The 16560-nt window shown below is 33.4% G+C and overlaps 1 protein-coding gene across 1 annotated transcript in view; it reads right to left on the minus strand.

Annotated features, from left to right (window-relative positions):
- ZNF385D (zinc finger protein 385D) overlaps positions 1 to 16560 on the minus strand; it is a 297210-nt gene that overhangs the window by 78307 nt on the left and 202343 nt on the right. The window contains exon 3 of the mRNA XM_032237626.1: positions 15273 to 15383. Coding sequence (XP_032093517.1) covers positions 15273 to 15383 — 111 coding nt within the window. The remainder of the gene's footprint in view (positions 1 to 15272; positions 15384 to 16560) is intronic.

Genomic DNA, 16560 nt, shown 5'->3' on the forward strand with positions numbered 1-16560 from the left:
AAAGTGGGAAAATATATTAGGGCTAGAGAATTCAATTTATACCCCTGCTTTTTTATTAGTATATGGAAATAATTTTGGAGATAGGAGGAAGAACTATAAACTAGGCAACAGTCAGATAAGAGGTAGCTGCACCACAGAAGAAATGGGTGTATAGCAAATTCCTCAAAAGAAACCCTCCGTAGCTTTTTGGGACTGCAAAGATACAGTGGGGGAGGAGAGATGTACTTCCAAACTTGCAAGTTTTTGTTCCTATAATCTTATGATAAAGTTAGAACTAGTGCTCATTAGGCTGATGGCTTTTAACTGTATGTCTTCCTTTTGCTACTCTATGATAAAGATCCAAGCCTTCTCAAAAAAATCAATATTCAATTAGGAAATTATACATTGGCATATTTAATACCCAACAGGTTGAAGAACTACCCATTGTCCTGCAGAAAACCCAAACAATTCTGATTTTGTTCTTTTCTCTTTCATAAATCTACCTTCAGTATAGCCTCAAAAGATTTCAGGATACAAGAGGCCTTTTAAAAAACTGAACAGTACAATACTTCTATTTTTCCTCTCATCATTGATCAAAAAGGACATGGTATTTGTCTTCCATAGTAAGCTTGTTTATCTGCAGTCTATCCTGTATCCTTCAGAAACATATGAATAGGTTTACCTCACTAACTGCTGATCTGGTAGTTTGTGTAGTTCAGCAAGAAGACTATGCTACTCCACAAGGCTATATCTTTATGTTATAAGAACAAGCCTTCAATCTATAATGAAAGAAATATTTTGAACTTTTTGAGATATAAAAACCAGGAATCCATGCAGATTGAACATTGTTGCTCATGGGAAAGGTCTCTAAAACTTCCCTTGGGTTCATGAAACAATTTTGACAGTTCCTTGGATCCTGTTCTACATTAATTATAGAAACCTCTAATAGACCAAACTCTGGAAAATTGACAAAATATTACATTATATGTTTTTTTTTGTAATATTAGAAAGTAGTTCTTGATATGCTTTCCCAATTTATCCTTGTTTAAAAATGGAATGCAAGCTCTGTAAATAAATATAAAGAATGACAAAATAAAAATAGTCAATTACCTAAGTTTATAATAAAAGGATGTAAGTGAAATTTCAGTAGAAATTTATGTGCAAACACATTATTTCCAGCAATGTTTCTGATAAAAGCACACACACACTTGCCATTTAGATGAATGTATCTAGTAATTGCATTTTATCAGTTTTTACTTTACCAGGGAGCATTGGTTACATAATTTAACTACTATTTTGCAATTTTATTAAATTTACTAATATTCCCTTTTATTCTCTTTACACTGCTTGAATTATTGTTTAAAATATTTTATTTTTTTATTCTTATCTGTTTGTCTATTTATATATCATTTATATATCTAGCCATCCATTCATTAAGGAAGTTAGCTAACTTGGATTTTCAAGGAAAAGAGAAATATATGCAATGCTTACAAAAATAAATATGTCTTGAAGGTGCAACAACAGACTAGATAAGGCTTTGTCTTTAATCTTCAGGCTAAAAGTTGTTCCTTTGTGTTCCTGTATTTTGCATCATCTCTGCCATAGGTCCCATATAAGAATGCACATGATTTTCAATGTGATTGTTTTAGACCGCAAGGAAGCTTTGTAATGTAAGGCTGGAATTTATCATTTTATGGCATCTCCCTTATTGAAAGCTATGTGTTTTTTGTTTATGACATACACAATGCTCAATTTCTGTACCCTACATTGTAATTTTATTTCCTAAAATGTCTTCATATCTGATACATAAAAAAATAAACCAAAACAAAACTGTGTTGGTCAACTCTATTTTTTAAAATAAAAAACAGACATATGCAACTTTACATTATTTAAGTGCTGAAATTGTAACATGCCTAATAATAAAAAAGAATTTGTTTCAATTGTCCTAGCAAAACTATGGCAGTATGGTCAAAGGTAATATTGTTATAGAAATTGGTTTATTTTCTAGACATTTACCATACACCATTATGTTGCTATTATTTATAGCTTTACAATAAATAATCAAAGGCCCTAGATATACAATACAATACATAAGCAGAGTTCGAAGGGACCTTGGAGGTCTTCTAGTCCAACCCCCTGCCTAGGCAGGAATCCTTATACCATTTCAGACAAATAGCTATCCAACATCTTAGAGACTTCCAGTGTTGGGGCATTCACAACTTCTGGAAGCAAGCTGTTCCACTGATTAATTGTTCTAATTGTCAGGAAACTTCTCCTCAGTTCTAAGTTGCTTCTCTCCTTGATTAGTTTCCACCCATTGCTTCTTGTTTTCCCCTCAAGTGCTTTCGAGAATAGTTTGACTCCCTCTTCTTTGTGGCAATCACTGAGACATTGGAACACTGCTATCATGTCTCCCCTAGTCCTTCTTTTCATTAAACTAGACATACCCAGTTCCTGCAACCGTTCCTCATACGTTTTAGCCTCCAGTCCCCTAATCATCTTTGTTGCTTTTCTCTGCACTCTTTCTTGAGTCTCCACATCTTTTTTACATCGTGGCAACCAAAATTGAATGCAGTATTCCAAGTGTGGTCTTACCAATGCATTATAAAATGGTATTAACACTTCTTGCGATCTTGATTCTATCCCTCTGTTTATGCAACCTAGAACTGTGTTAGCTTTTTTGGCAGCTGCTGCACACTGCTGGCTCATATTTAAATGGTTGTCCACTAGGACTCTAAGATCCCTCTCACAGTTACTGCTATTGAGCAAGATAACACCCATACTATACCTGTGGGTTTTGTTTTTCTTGCCTAAATGTTGAACTTTACTTTTTTCACAATTGAATTTCATTTTGTTAGCTAGTGCCCAATGTTCAAGTTTGTAAGATTCTTCTGTATCTTAATCCTATCTTCTGAAGTATTGGCTATTCCTGCCATCTTTGTGTCATCTGCAAGTTTGATGATTTCCCCATTTATCCCCTCATCCAGATCATTGATGAAGATGTTGAAGAGTACTGGGCCTAAAACAGAGCCTTGGGATACTCCACTGCATACCTCACTCTATGTAGATGCAGTTCCATTGAGGACTACATGTTGAGTGTGGTTGGTCAACCAGTTACGAATCCATCTGGTAGTAATGCTGTCTAATCCACATTTTTCTACTTTATCTAGTAGTAGGTTATGGTCTACTTTATCAAATGCCTTGCTGAAGTCCAAGTAAATTATATTGGCTGGCATTCCTCTGGTCCACTAAATTTGTTACTTTGTTGAAGAATGCAATAAGATTAATCTGGCATGATCTGTTTTTGACAAACCCATGTGGGCTTTTGGCTATTACTTTGTTTACTTATAGGTGTTCGCTAATTCATTGCTTGATTATCTTTTCCAGAATCTTTCCTGGTATTGAGTTCAGGCTGATAGGTCTGTAGTTTCCTGGATCTATTTTTTTTCCTTTTTTGAAGATGGGAACCACATCAGCTCTTTTCCAGTCCTCTGGCAGTTCACTGGTACTCCAGGATCTCTGAAAGATATAGTTCAGTGGTTCTGTGATCTCGTCTGCCAGTTTCTTCAGAACCCCGGAGTGTATTCCATCCAGTCCTGGTGATTTGAACTTGTCTAGGATAGACAGGTGCTCACTTACCATTTTCTTCCCTATTTCATCTTGTGTTCCTAATCTAATTTTTGTGGTGCTGTTTTTGGTAGGTTGGACTGTTTTTTTTTTCCCTTTGTGTAAAGACAGATGCAAAAAATGAGTTAAATAGTTCTGCTTTCTCCCTATTTCTTGTCACCCTCTTGCCATTTTCTTCCAGCAATGACCAATTGTTTCCTTAAATTTTTCTTGTTTTTAACGTGTTGGAAGAAGCTTTTTTGTTATTTTTTACTTTTGTGCAAACATTTCTTCGTTGTGAGCCTTAGCTTTCCTCACTTCATCTTTATAGGCTTGGGCTATTTGCTGCCTTAGTTATGTCCCCCTCTTTCTATTTTTTATATTTATCCTTTTTGTCTTTCAATTTGTCAGAGAGTTCTTTATGCAGCCATGCTTGTTTCTTTTGGGAACTGTTATTTTTCTTCTTCATTGGTATTGTGCTAGACTGGGCTTTTAAAATCTCATTTTTCAAAATTTCCAAAGCTTCTTGAGTTATTTTCCCCTTGAGGATTCTTATCCATGGAATCCTTCCCAAGATCTCTCTAAGTTTATTGAAATTAGCTCTCTTAAAGTCCAATACTCTAGTTTGACTTTGTTCTACTACTTGTGTTTGCATAATGTTGAATTCCAGTATTGCATGATCACTTGCCCACAAGGTTCCTGTAGCTTCAACACCTTCTATCATTTCCTCTCTGTTAGTGAAAATTAATTAATATCTGTCCTCCAGTCAAGTTTTAACTTCAGTGGTCTTTGGAGAATTACTGCTTCTAGACACTACCACTATCTTCCACCACTTCATTGCACTTCTAGTATGTCTTTACTTTTGTTTTCTTCCCTTCCCTTCTTTTCTCTGGTTGTTATAACAAGAATCTATACTAGAATAATTGTATAAATTGGTAAGAAGTAAGACTGATCTTTATACAAGAGATTAAAATAAAGGTGTTGTATCATTGAAGTACTATAAATCAAAGCTAAGGACAGGTTCAGATTTGACTAGCTCATAGGTATATTTGCAAATTTAAACTAAATGTTTCCAGGACTGGTTAGAGGGTAGGGGTCTCTCTCTCTCATTTTCTCTCTATGTGTTTTGTGTGTGTATGCGTGCATATTTATGGTACTTTTATTTATTTAGCAATTTAGCATGAACAGCAAAATTAGTACAGTTAGAATCTTGATGAAAATTGCATTTTTCCAGGGAAAAATTAAATGCTTATGTGCCACTCAGTAAATCCTTCTGCATTTTTGCAATATCTCTATCAGCAAATCTCAACAGCATCAGCAGTTGATGCTTAAATGTTAGTTTTTCCTTGTATAAGAAGAAAGAAACAAATATACAAATGATCTGAAGATTCACAGGCTTCTACAAAAAAAAACCCAACGTAAATGATTTTGGATCCTTGTTCTTTACTTCTCCTGGGAATTATACATTACAATTAGAAAACAGCTTCTTTGCTAAAACAATTTCTGTCAAAAGTTATCTTTTCTGAAATGAATCGATTTTGAAAGCATTTTTCTAACCCAAGTATAAAAGTAATTTCTGTTCAACAGTGCCACAAAAAATTCCCTCTGGAATTTACAGTTAGTTCCATCTTCAACTACAAAATTCATAGTTACACGGGACTTACAGCAAAATGTTTTGTCTGCTTGCAAATTTCACATAAATAATTGCATAATTATTTTGCACTTTTGCAGTGTAAAAGAAAATCAGGAAACAGAAGAAACAAGCATGAACTAAAAATACATTAAAATGTTAGCTAATTATTATATTGTGCTCAGATGCATACGTGAAAAAGATGCATACATATTTTCTTCTAGTTTCTCCTCTGTTCTCAGCATAAACAATCTAAGATAGAAACTGAGCATTAATGTATTTCAACATTTCCTTATCTGGTCAAAATAATTTCATAAGTCACTTCTATTTCATGCATAAATGAACAGGATCCTTCATAAAAATATCAGGACTGTTGTGCATTGGACTGAACTAATGATATGTTATAAAAGATTGTTTCTTTCAAATTTTTAGTACTGTAGACATTTAAGCTTCATAGCACACCTACAGGCATTTGTGTTGGATACTGTGTCTGTTAAGTTATTTGTTCAACTCTCTTGCTGGAGTTGTCCTGCTAATGGATATACCATTGTTTCTTCAACTCCAGTAATAGATTTTGCAGTTTACACTTCCAGAGGCCAAGTGAGACATTCAAGCTAACAAGTTTGAACATCCATAATAGCTTTGAGAAATAATGAGGACTTTTGGAAAAAGTTGTGTTTTCGCCAATGTTCTTTTACTTATGACATTTTATATCCTCCTTTTCCCATAAACTTTTATTATTACTGCTTTCATGAAGACATAGCCAAGAAATATCATCAGCATAAATGCCTTTTATAAAGTTTTATCGTATAAATATACCTCATGTAATCTATGCTTTATAATATAAACTTTATAATATAAGCTTTATGTACTTGGCATACATAAAGACAAAAGAGTTTAAAACAGAAGAGTTACATATTTAAAACAAAAGAGTTACATAGTTTTTTTCCCCTGTAATTACTTGCCTTTTTAACAATTGGGCAATATTTGAAGGTGAACCCCAGTATTTTATAATATTTTTTAGGCCTCTGAAGGGCAATGAGGCATGCCTGATAACGTGGGAATTTTATCAAACAATAATGGATCTTTTTTTTTCGTTCAGAACTTGGGACAGTTAGGTACAGATAAAATCTTTTAAGTTCTGCAGAAATTTTAATATACCTATATGAACTTTTGTATTATTTATTATTATTGAAATAAATTGGCAATTGTGCCACCAATTCCACTACCATGATATAAGGACTTTAGGAATTGAAAAATTATGGGTAATTTTTATCTTAATCATGCACTTTAAAGTAAAATCTAAGTAGTCTGTCATTGTCTTTGCACTGTACCTTGCTTTACTTTAAGAAGCAATACCTGGTTTAAATTTAATCCAGTTTTTATATAAAACAATCTAACCAAATCTGAATGTTAAGACAAAATATATTATACCAGATGTTCTTTTCACTTCCAGTAAAAAGATGGCTGACTGACCACATGCATAGGGAAGGATCCCTGAGGGTTTTTTCCAGGGAATGTAGCTTCTTCAGCTATCAACATAAGGAACCGGTGTTCCTTTAGTTTATGTGACTCTCTTAAGTTAGGGAAAGTGTTGAGTATTGTTTGAGGGAAAGACGCAGGAGCCATGGAATCAGAGAGTAAGATATTTATTGCGAGGTGAAAAGCGATTCAAAACGTCCCTGCAACTGTCAGGGTATTTATACTCGAACCCAAAGCAACTGTCAAATGACCAGCCAATCAGAGAGTTGGTAACAGGGAACATTTGCATATATAACACTCCTTCCCCCCAGTTATTTGCATACTCAACACTCCTCTAACATTTGCATATATAACACTCCTTCCCCCCCCCCAGTTATTTGCTTTGTGTGTTATTTATTTGCATTTTTTGTGTGTTGTCCATGTTCACATTTACAATTCACTCCTTCCCCCCAGTTATTTGCATATTCATCCTCTGCGCATGCTTGGCAAGACCTTAGGGAAGATTTTTCTGGTCAAGGAGTCTGGAAAGCGTACATGGAGGGAAACTCAAAGAAGTCCAAGCCTGTTGGTAACTTGAAATTGCGGTTTCTGTGGGGGGGGGGTTTGCTGCGAGCAGGACTGGCGTTTTGGTTGTGTAGGAAGGTGATTTGAGAGCAGAGACGGCAATTTGGGAGTGTTTGAGAGCGGAGACTGCACTTTGAGAGTGTTAGAGAGCGGCATTGGAGATCCTGGCTCGTTCGGAAGGCAGCAGGCAGGCTTATGAGCGGCTAGAGGGCTTCTGTGCAGCAGGCAGGCTTCCGAGCAGCTAGAGGCTTATGAGCGGCTAGAGTTGCTAGAATTGCTCTTTGAGAGGCAGGCAGCTTAGGAAAAGGCCCTGGTGGAGCAGCGGTTTCTGAGCAGAGCTGGTAGTTTGACAGCGGAGCTGGCCCTGGAGGTGGCAGCGTGGAAGTTCCTGGGCAGGCAGGTGGCCTTGGGAGGCAGGCAGCCTTGTAATGCAGGTGGAGCAGCAAAGGCTCCAGGCAGCAGCAGCTGCAGACAGTTTGTATTAGGCAGATAGAAAGCCGTGAGGAGACGGATGGCAGCAGCGGCTGCAGACAGGCAGGCAGTTCCAGCCGAGGTTGGCCTTCGCGGTCTTTGGCTCGTCCTTGGAGTTGGCGTGGCTCGTCCTTCAAGTTGGCGTAGATGGCTCGACCTTGGAGTTGGCGTGGCTCGTCCTTTAAGTTGGCATAGATGGAAGGCTTCACAGTGGCTACTGCTACTGCTGAGTGCATGCTGGCCATTTGTTCTCCGATGTGGTTTTTTTCTAATTTCCGCGTTGTTTTCCAGGCTCTGCGGAATCGCGATCCCACCTTCGTCGCCAGTGTTGAGTATTGTTTGAGGGAAAGACACAGGAGCCATGGAATCAGAGAGTAAGATGTTTATTGCGAGATGACAAGCGATTCAAAACGTCCCTGCAACTGTCAGGGTATTTATACTCGAGCCCAAAGCAACTGTCAAATGACCAGCCAATCAGAGAGCTGGTAACAGGGAACATTTGCATATATAACACTCCTTCCCCCCAGTTATTTGCATACTCAACACTCCTCTAACATTTGCATATATAACAGAAAGTCCCAAAATTATGCCTCTAATATAGCAAAGGTCTGCAGATAGCTTCAGGAGCTGCGCTTCAAAGCAGCTTGTGTGCCGAAAACTAGGGACAGGAGCAGTTCAGTTCATGGTTGAAGAAGCAGCCATTTTGGGAATTTATTTTTTAAGTTGTGTCTTTCATTTCTTAATCATTTTTAATCATTATTAAGCTAAAAGAGGCTTTTTTAGCTGCAGTTTGTTGTTCCTTTTTGAAGATCTGCACCATTTTGTGGATTTCTTCTTGTTAAACAAGGAAGAAGGCTGTTAAGGCAAGCTAAAAGAAGGAATCATCTTTTTAAAAAAATGATGGAGAAATATAAAGGCAGATAGTTGTGGTTCCAGTTTATTATTTTTAGTAACTTGTAGCTTGGTTTACTTTGCTGTGGGTGGCTAAAAACAAAACTTTCTGATTTTTATGATTCCTGATTGGTCAGCAATTCTTAAGTGACTTACAAAAAACTGCTTTTTGATGAAAGAGGAAGTTAAGAAGATGGAGGAGCAAATTATTAGAGAGATTTTATTCGTTGAAGACAAGCTGGAAGAAGTGACTTAGATGTAATTGGTTAATTGGAATTAGTTTGGAAGTTTTCTAGGTTTGGTATCTATAATTGAAAGAAAGTCTTAATCTAAAGTTTGAAAATGTATTTTCCCATTATATAATACTTAGGTAATTCCTAATGTTTGTAAAATACTATTGATGAAAGTGTATTTGAAAATATCTATGTTAAGAGAATGTTATAAAAAAAGATTTATTAGCTTAAAAGAAATATCTAGAGCTTTAAACAAGATTTATACAACAAGAAGAAAAATTCTATGAGGTAACTTGGAGGGAGTGATCTAAATTTAATGAGTTAATTGGAGTTACTTGGAATTTTATTGGTCTGAAAGTGAACTTTAACGTATGTATGCTAAGAGGAAGTTTAACAAGATGTATTAGAATTTTTCAATTTTAGAAATGTTTTAAAGAAAAGCTTAGTATTTTATAATGTATGAAAAAATATTTTTCCCTTTAAGGTTAAAGAATATGAAATAATACAGTGAATTTTGTTAATATAAATGGTGATTGTTTATAAAGATTATTAAGTGAAAATAGAAATGCATATTATTTTCATAGCAAGGAAGATAAAACAGTAATAGTTAAATTGATTGTTTATTCAAAGAGGAGACTATATTTATGTTTTTTATTTGAACATCACTTCTGGATTTTGTGCTTGTGATGAAAAAAATGAAATTTTGACTTTGGTTTTGCTGATTAGATAGATTTGTTGTTATAGAAATGGTTATATACTAATCTGTAAATGTAAAAAGTTGAGGTTGTAATATTATCTTGTACTGTACTAAAAGAGTCAGAAGTCAACACGTTTTTCTTTCTTCCCTGTACCTGATATTTTCTTTCCTCCTTTCTTTTTTCTGCCCTTAATTTCCTATTTTTCTTTTTCTTTGTATTTTACACATTGATAAAAATAATAAATGTTATGTATAAAAAAGTTGCTGTAAGATGGCATTTTGCAAGACTTTTCAATGTGCTACATCTCACTTTTTAAAAAAGCAAATCTACTTTGAAACAATGTTTTGCCTAGTTAAACTAGCCTTTTCCATTAGAGTTCAAAGATAATTAAGATGATACAGTTATAGATTAACATGCAAAGTTATCTACAAAGCAGAACTAAGAACCCAGCTTTCCTTATAGATTTAGGAATATAAATTAGTATGTGAATCTAAACAGTAGTGTCTTTTAGATATTTTCACAATGTAATGTTAAATTCATATTTATTGACAAAAAAAATAAAGGGAGACTAGTGTAGATCTATTTCAAGCAATTTATCTCTCATCAGCTAGCCATACCCTTCAGGGATTCAAACCCAGGCTATTTACATATTAGATAGATATATTAACCTCTAAACCATGAGATTAAGTGTTTTTTATCAGGGCAATCTGGTCTACCCAAATATGGGACAGAGTATACTGCAATGTAATGTACATATTTTTTGAATTTCTTCTCTGCCAGGCCTTGGCAATAGAGGTTGCTAGATTGATTTTATTTTTTTCTTAATTCTCAATGAGATTATTACCTCTGTTGTTTTGTGAAATAAACTCCCCTTTATAATAATTCCTTATTTGTCTGTATTGTTTTAGGGAATTTCTCCCTAAAATCTTCCCCATGTAAAAGGCAGGTAATAAAACTACATATAATTCTATGTTTGTATGATAACACCAACAGTATGTGGTACAATAGGAGAATCCATGTCTTGCTGGGCAAAAAATCTAAAGCATTCATGTCATTCTGACTTTCTAGAAGTTAGAGGGAAGCTAGAGGGAAGAGTTTGGAAGCAAAAAGAATGGAATGCAATGTAGGGAGAACTGAGTATTTTCTTGGCAATAGTACAGAAATAATTGATCACTGCTTTCTATTGAGTTGTTACCCGCAGTTTTGATGTTTTTAGATGGAGAGCCATTCAGCTATTAATCAGATCTTAACTCTCAATTTCTATTTGTTGCCATAAAGCTGGAGAGACATAGCAAACTTTGCAGTAATTCTTTTTCAAGATCCCTTAAAGGGATTCACCAGTTGAGGCAAGTATCCTAGTTTCCAAAAGGGAGGAAGGAAGGAAGGAATGGAGGGAGGGATTTTTTCTGATTATATCTAATTGCAGAGAAAATTAACTAAAAAGATTAATATCATTTAAATAAATAGTGTTGTTTTGAAGCAAATACCAGAATCACATTTATTCAGTTATATGTAATAGCCATCCTTTTATAACTTTTGTAAAAGCTGAAATTCTAATATTTATATTTGATAACAAAATTATAAGATTCTGACATTGCTATAAATATTATCTGCAAAAATCCATATTGATTTTCTTACCTTTTGAAATGTGAAACATTAATGCAACTTGTCACTATAAATAACTAATTTTGTACGACTCACAGATCAACTAGGACACATCTGGAAATGTATTTATTTATTTATTTATTTGCTGGGGTTTATATGCTACTCTAATCAAAAATAACTCTGACCATAGGCAATTTTAATTATGCCTACCTGAGAAATATTTTGAAAATTAGGTAGACACTGCATCAGTTAAACTTCAGACTTAATCTAGTTTATTAATTCTCATAACAGTCTATTATCTATTTCAACTTAGAGTATAAAATAGTTACTTGTTGGAGAATGAAACTCTTTGTTTAATTGTATTTGCGATTTTTATTTTTATATTTTATTGATTTTTATTATAATTCCTTTGATCGTTGTGAGCTACCCAGAAACATCGAAAGTTGGAACACATAGAAGTTTAATAAATTTATTATGGTTAGTTATATAGTCAGTTAGATGTTTATCCTGATTTTTTTTTATCCAATCCTTCCTAAGGACTCGGGATAGGCAGAAATTGTTATTTAATAATATCAGTGGTACTGTTGAAGGCTGTACCTGTAACCTGTTGCAGATGAAGATATCTTTTGCACTTGACTGATGGTGACTGATGGTGATTTTGTCAATGCTAGTGGTGATCAAGTTGTGCTCCAGATATTTTGGAATTGTACCCAAGGCACAAAAAAATGACAGAGAAAAAAAAGGTGGGACTTGGGAAACCCATTTTTTAAATCAACAAAGACTCTCAAATGAATAGAGTATATTTATTTGTCTTATTTTTTAATTAAAAAGATTTAGAAAAGAAAATATGGACAAGGAAAAACATGTAAAACGAATAAAAGAGTAAAATGCAAATAGTAGGAAACAAGTAAATAAACAAGGGCTCTGAAATATAAGGGATAATTACTAATATTAATTATCTATAATTTATAATATGTATTTTGTTATTTTAAAATAATCCTAAGAATCACTATTAAGCTTTACTCTAGGGATACATATTAGAAAATATGGATAACATAATATATAACATCAATTCAAATCATAAGCTATAAATATGGTAAACTGAATAAATATCAGAAATCAAAATGTCCATGAAGCTGAAGAAAAAAAACAAGTTTGGAGTATGTTAGAATTGAATTCTACATTGAACTTATTTTTAAGATACAAAGTTTTTCCAAACATCCACACACCATTCTTTCAAGAAAAGAACCAAACCTTCTCAATATAAAGCATTTAATATCCTGGCAGCATACAACATGTATAAAAACTAATACAGTATAGGTGGTCCTTGACTTACGATCACAATTGAGTCCAAAATATGTGTTGCTAAGTGAGACATTTGTTAGGTGAATTTTGCCCCATTTTATAACCTTTCTTGCTACAGTTGTTGAGTGAATCATTGCAGTTGTTAAGTTAGTGATACAATTGTTAAGTGAATCTGGCTTCCCCATTGACTTTACTTTGAAAAAAGGTCATCGTATGACCCTGGGACATTGCAACAGTCATAAATATGAGTCAGTTGCCAAAAGTGTGAATGTTGATCATGTGACCATGAGGATGCCGCAAAGTGTGAAAATTGGTCATAAATCACTTTTCCGAGTGCCATTTTAACATTGAATAGTTCATATATGAATTGTTGTAAGTCGAGGACTATGTGCATACTGTGGAAAAAATGTATGGTTTACTAACATTTAATAAAAACATTTAAGTTAAAATGAGAATTTAACTTTCAAAATTTGTTTCATTATAATATGATTTTTCAAAATTGCCCATTCTTACAACAGTGCTGCCATAAATACAAATGATAATGATCTGCTCATTATCTTTCCAATTTTTTTAAAAAACATCCAATTTAATGATCAGTAATACAGAATAATTTAGAAAGAAAACTTTCTATACAAATTTACTGTTAGTATGATATCTACAGCAAATATAATATTATTTTTCTATTGAAATTCCAATTTTTGCCTCTCTTACTGCAAACAATCAATCTTTTTCAAAAGTGCAACATGACATGTAATTTCAAATTATCAAAGGATTTTTCTGCATAAAAAAAAATAATTTCAAAACTTTTAAAAATTAATTTTAAAAAATCTTTTATCTTGCTGAGAATATCAAAATTATTTATAATTTATTTATCATGTATATCTTCAGGACAAATCCAGTTTGATCACTTCAGTCATAAATCCACTTATTTTTTTTAATTAAGGATTGCCATGAACAGCTTTATTCTAAAATAGGTCTATGTAACCTAAGGCAGCTGCAAGTTTTTCTTTGTATATAACTCAAACAAATTACCATATTTTAGAATATAAGATGCACTGGAGTATAAGACGCACCAAGATTTTGAAGAGACAAATTTTTTAAAAAGGTTTTTGCACTCTGCAGACCTCCCAAAAGTTTTTTTTTTTAAAAAGGGCATGAATAGCCTTTCGGAGGCTTGTAGCATGTTCCTGGGGGTGGGTGGGCCAAAAGTGAGCAAAAAACAGTCCATTTTTTTGGGAAATGGGCCAGTTTTTTTGTCAAAAAACGCTATGCATAGCCTTTAGGAGGCTTACAGAGTGCTCTGGGGGGCCTGCGGGGTGGTGTAATTGAGCAAAAAAACAGCTATTTTTTGCTCATTTCTACCCTCCCCAGTCTCCAGGAACACTCTGAAAGCCTCCTAAAGGCTATGCATGGCCATTTTGATGAAGTGGTGGGATTTTGAGAGGCACAAAATGCTGTATTCAGTGTATAAGATGCACCCAGATTTTCCCCCCTCTTTTTTGAGGGGGAAAAGGTGCATCTTATAATCTGAAAAATACAGTAAGACTTCCACGAAGAGAGAAGTTCTTAACTATAATCCTAAACTTAATCTACTTTTTAATCTCAAATGAATGGAGCATATTACGATAAGAATTTTGTGAAAATGAATACTCCAAAGAATGGTGAAAATGAAGGAAAAATGAAAAGTAATAATAAGCAGGATTGTTTTGTGTGTCTCTCCTTTGATATTTGCTTCTCATATTGTCTATTCTTTTTTTTTTAAAGAGCTTTGTGTGAATATTCCTTTTTCTTTAGTAGTTTATATCCTACTATTGACCAACCTATTATAGATATATAATATTTTGCTCAACATATATGGAGATATATCCCAGTTTCAACAGAATATATTTTAAGCCTTTTCATGTTGATAATATTTTACACAACTCTTTAAAATGTTTACAAAAATTAAATAAAAATAATAATTTTATAAAAATAATAATAATGAACTGTAATATACAATAATGTTTATTTGGTCAATGACCAGCAACATTTAAACATAGAAAAGCAAATGTGTGAGTAAAGCAAATGAATGACTAACAACAATATGTAGAATTCCTTATAATAAAAGTGTAACGTATGGTACTATAATGGCATGTTAATGAATTGTGTATTTATTATTTCCTTCGGAACTTGCATTGGAGATAAAAAACACAAGAAGATTACATTTTCTGCTATCTATTTTAATACTTCTTTTCCCCCCAGCACAGATTTATATTCACTAAATCTGGAGAAAGATGGATGTGATATTAGGCTTTAAACCACAGGAGATAGGTGTGCCATGAATTTATTCACAAATAGAATGACGTGTTTTGATATACAACAATCCATGAAGGGCTGTACTTTCTGCATTCCTGTCACTAAAACTGAGTTTGAAGAATGGATTTTGGTAATAAAGTAGTCAAATTCTATTATTGCTGAAACTTAAGCAGCTACAATAGAATACATGCAAAGCTAAGCATAAACAACCACAGGTATAGATTTCAATTCTCTAAAGAAGAATATCAAATGTTAAGGAATGCAGTTGCAAAGAGGAACAAATAGTCATCATTCCACTTGGAATGAGAAGGTAACAATATATATGCACAAAACAAAATAAAAACTTTAAATCTCAGAAACGTTATCCGTGAATAAAAGCTGGGCCCATATTATATCAATAAATCACATACAATATATCTATTATTCTAATGGAACATGCTATCACACAACTTTCATTGGAAAAAATACATGTATTTAATGCATGCATGTTAAAGATATAACTTATTTACTTACATCTGAATTAAATCTCAATTGGCATATGTTGCAAGATATGATTTGCTTTCTTCTGTGAGGAAGAGGAACCCCAAATGTATGATTTATTACAGCTTTTTGAATTGGATCCATCTGCAATAAGAAGGGGAAAAAGTTGTTTTCTAAGCATTAAGCTATTGTGGTGAACAAGATTAAATTAAATTTGTGCACTTCCCAAATATGGGGCCTATACTTTTTGTATATGTTTATACAAAGATAGGTATGTATATGTCTATGCATATGTTTTTATACCTGTGTTTGAATGTACTGATAAAGAGTGAAAAGGGAAGAATAAATGAAGAAAGAGAATATGAATCAAGAAGAAGAGAATAACTGAGACAATTGAAGTTAGATGGAACTGAGATCCTCACAGAACATTAAAGATTAAGAACAAAAGATGAAGGAAAAGATAATTTATAACTACAGAAAGGTACAAACTGGTATAGTAAGTGATCCTTGGTGTGAATTAGTTCTAGATTTAGTTTGATTTTCTTATCTTGTCTTTAACTCCTTTCTTTTTTCAGTCCTTTGTATAATTGCAGGTACATACATCACATCAGATCCTATAGATATTGTATATGTTGGGTAAACTATCTTAACTTTTACCTAAGAAATAAATGGTAAGAATCTATTCCTGGAAGAAAACTCTAAGAAAAACAGTAACATTCTAATATAACTCGAACACTCTCACTTCTCTACCATGATTTCATTAAATGTTGCAATTAATGGAGTTATATTTTTGGGGGGGGATTCTTTCTAAATCAAAGTGCATTTGTCAAAGTAGAAATGTCTACATCCAAATCCCCTTTTCCACTTTAGTTAACACACAGATCTGTTTGCATTAAGACCCAAATACCAATCATGAAAATTATATGTAAAAGAAACAGTTTATTATCCATGTGGAGAAATGATGGATTTTTTTCTTCCATCATAATCATGTAAGTACTGTACTTATCCATTTTTTTCTTACAAAAATTAGGTGAATTCATTATTCAGATTATTCTGATTACATAAAAATAGGTATCTCCTAGAAGTTTGAATCTTAGGATGCCTCAGTTTTAGTTCCATAATAATTAATGACTACAATATGGTGTCTTATTTATAGTGAATAACTTCAAACTTCCTTCATCTTTCTCAATGTTTATTTTATAGAGTGGAAGCAGCCTAACTTTTGTCTTTCATATTGCTCTTATTTACAAACTATACTTGACAGTTGGCAGTCATTGGAACCATTGGATATCTAAAAATATATATCCTAACTTTCATCTAT

This window comes from Thamnophis elegans, chromosome Z, assembly GCF_009769535.1.
Source record: "Thamnophis elegans isolate rThaEle1 chromosome Z, rThaEle1.pri, whole genome shotgun sequence".
NCBI lineage: Eukaryota > Metazoa > Chordata > Lepidosauria > Squamata > Colubridae > Thamnophis > Thamnophis elegans.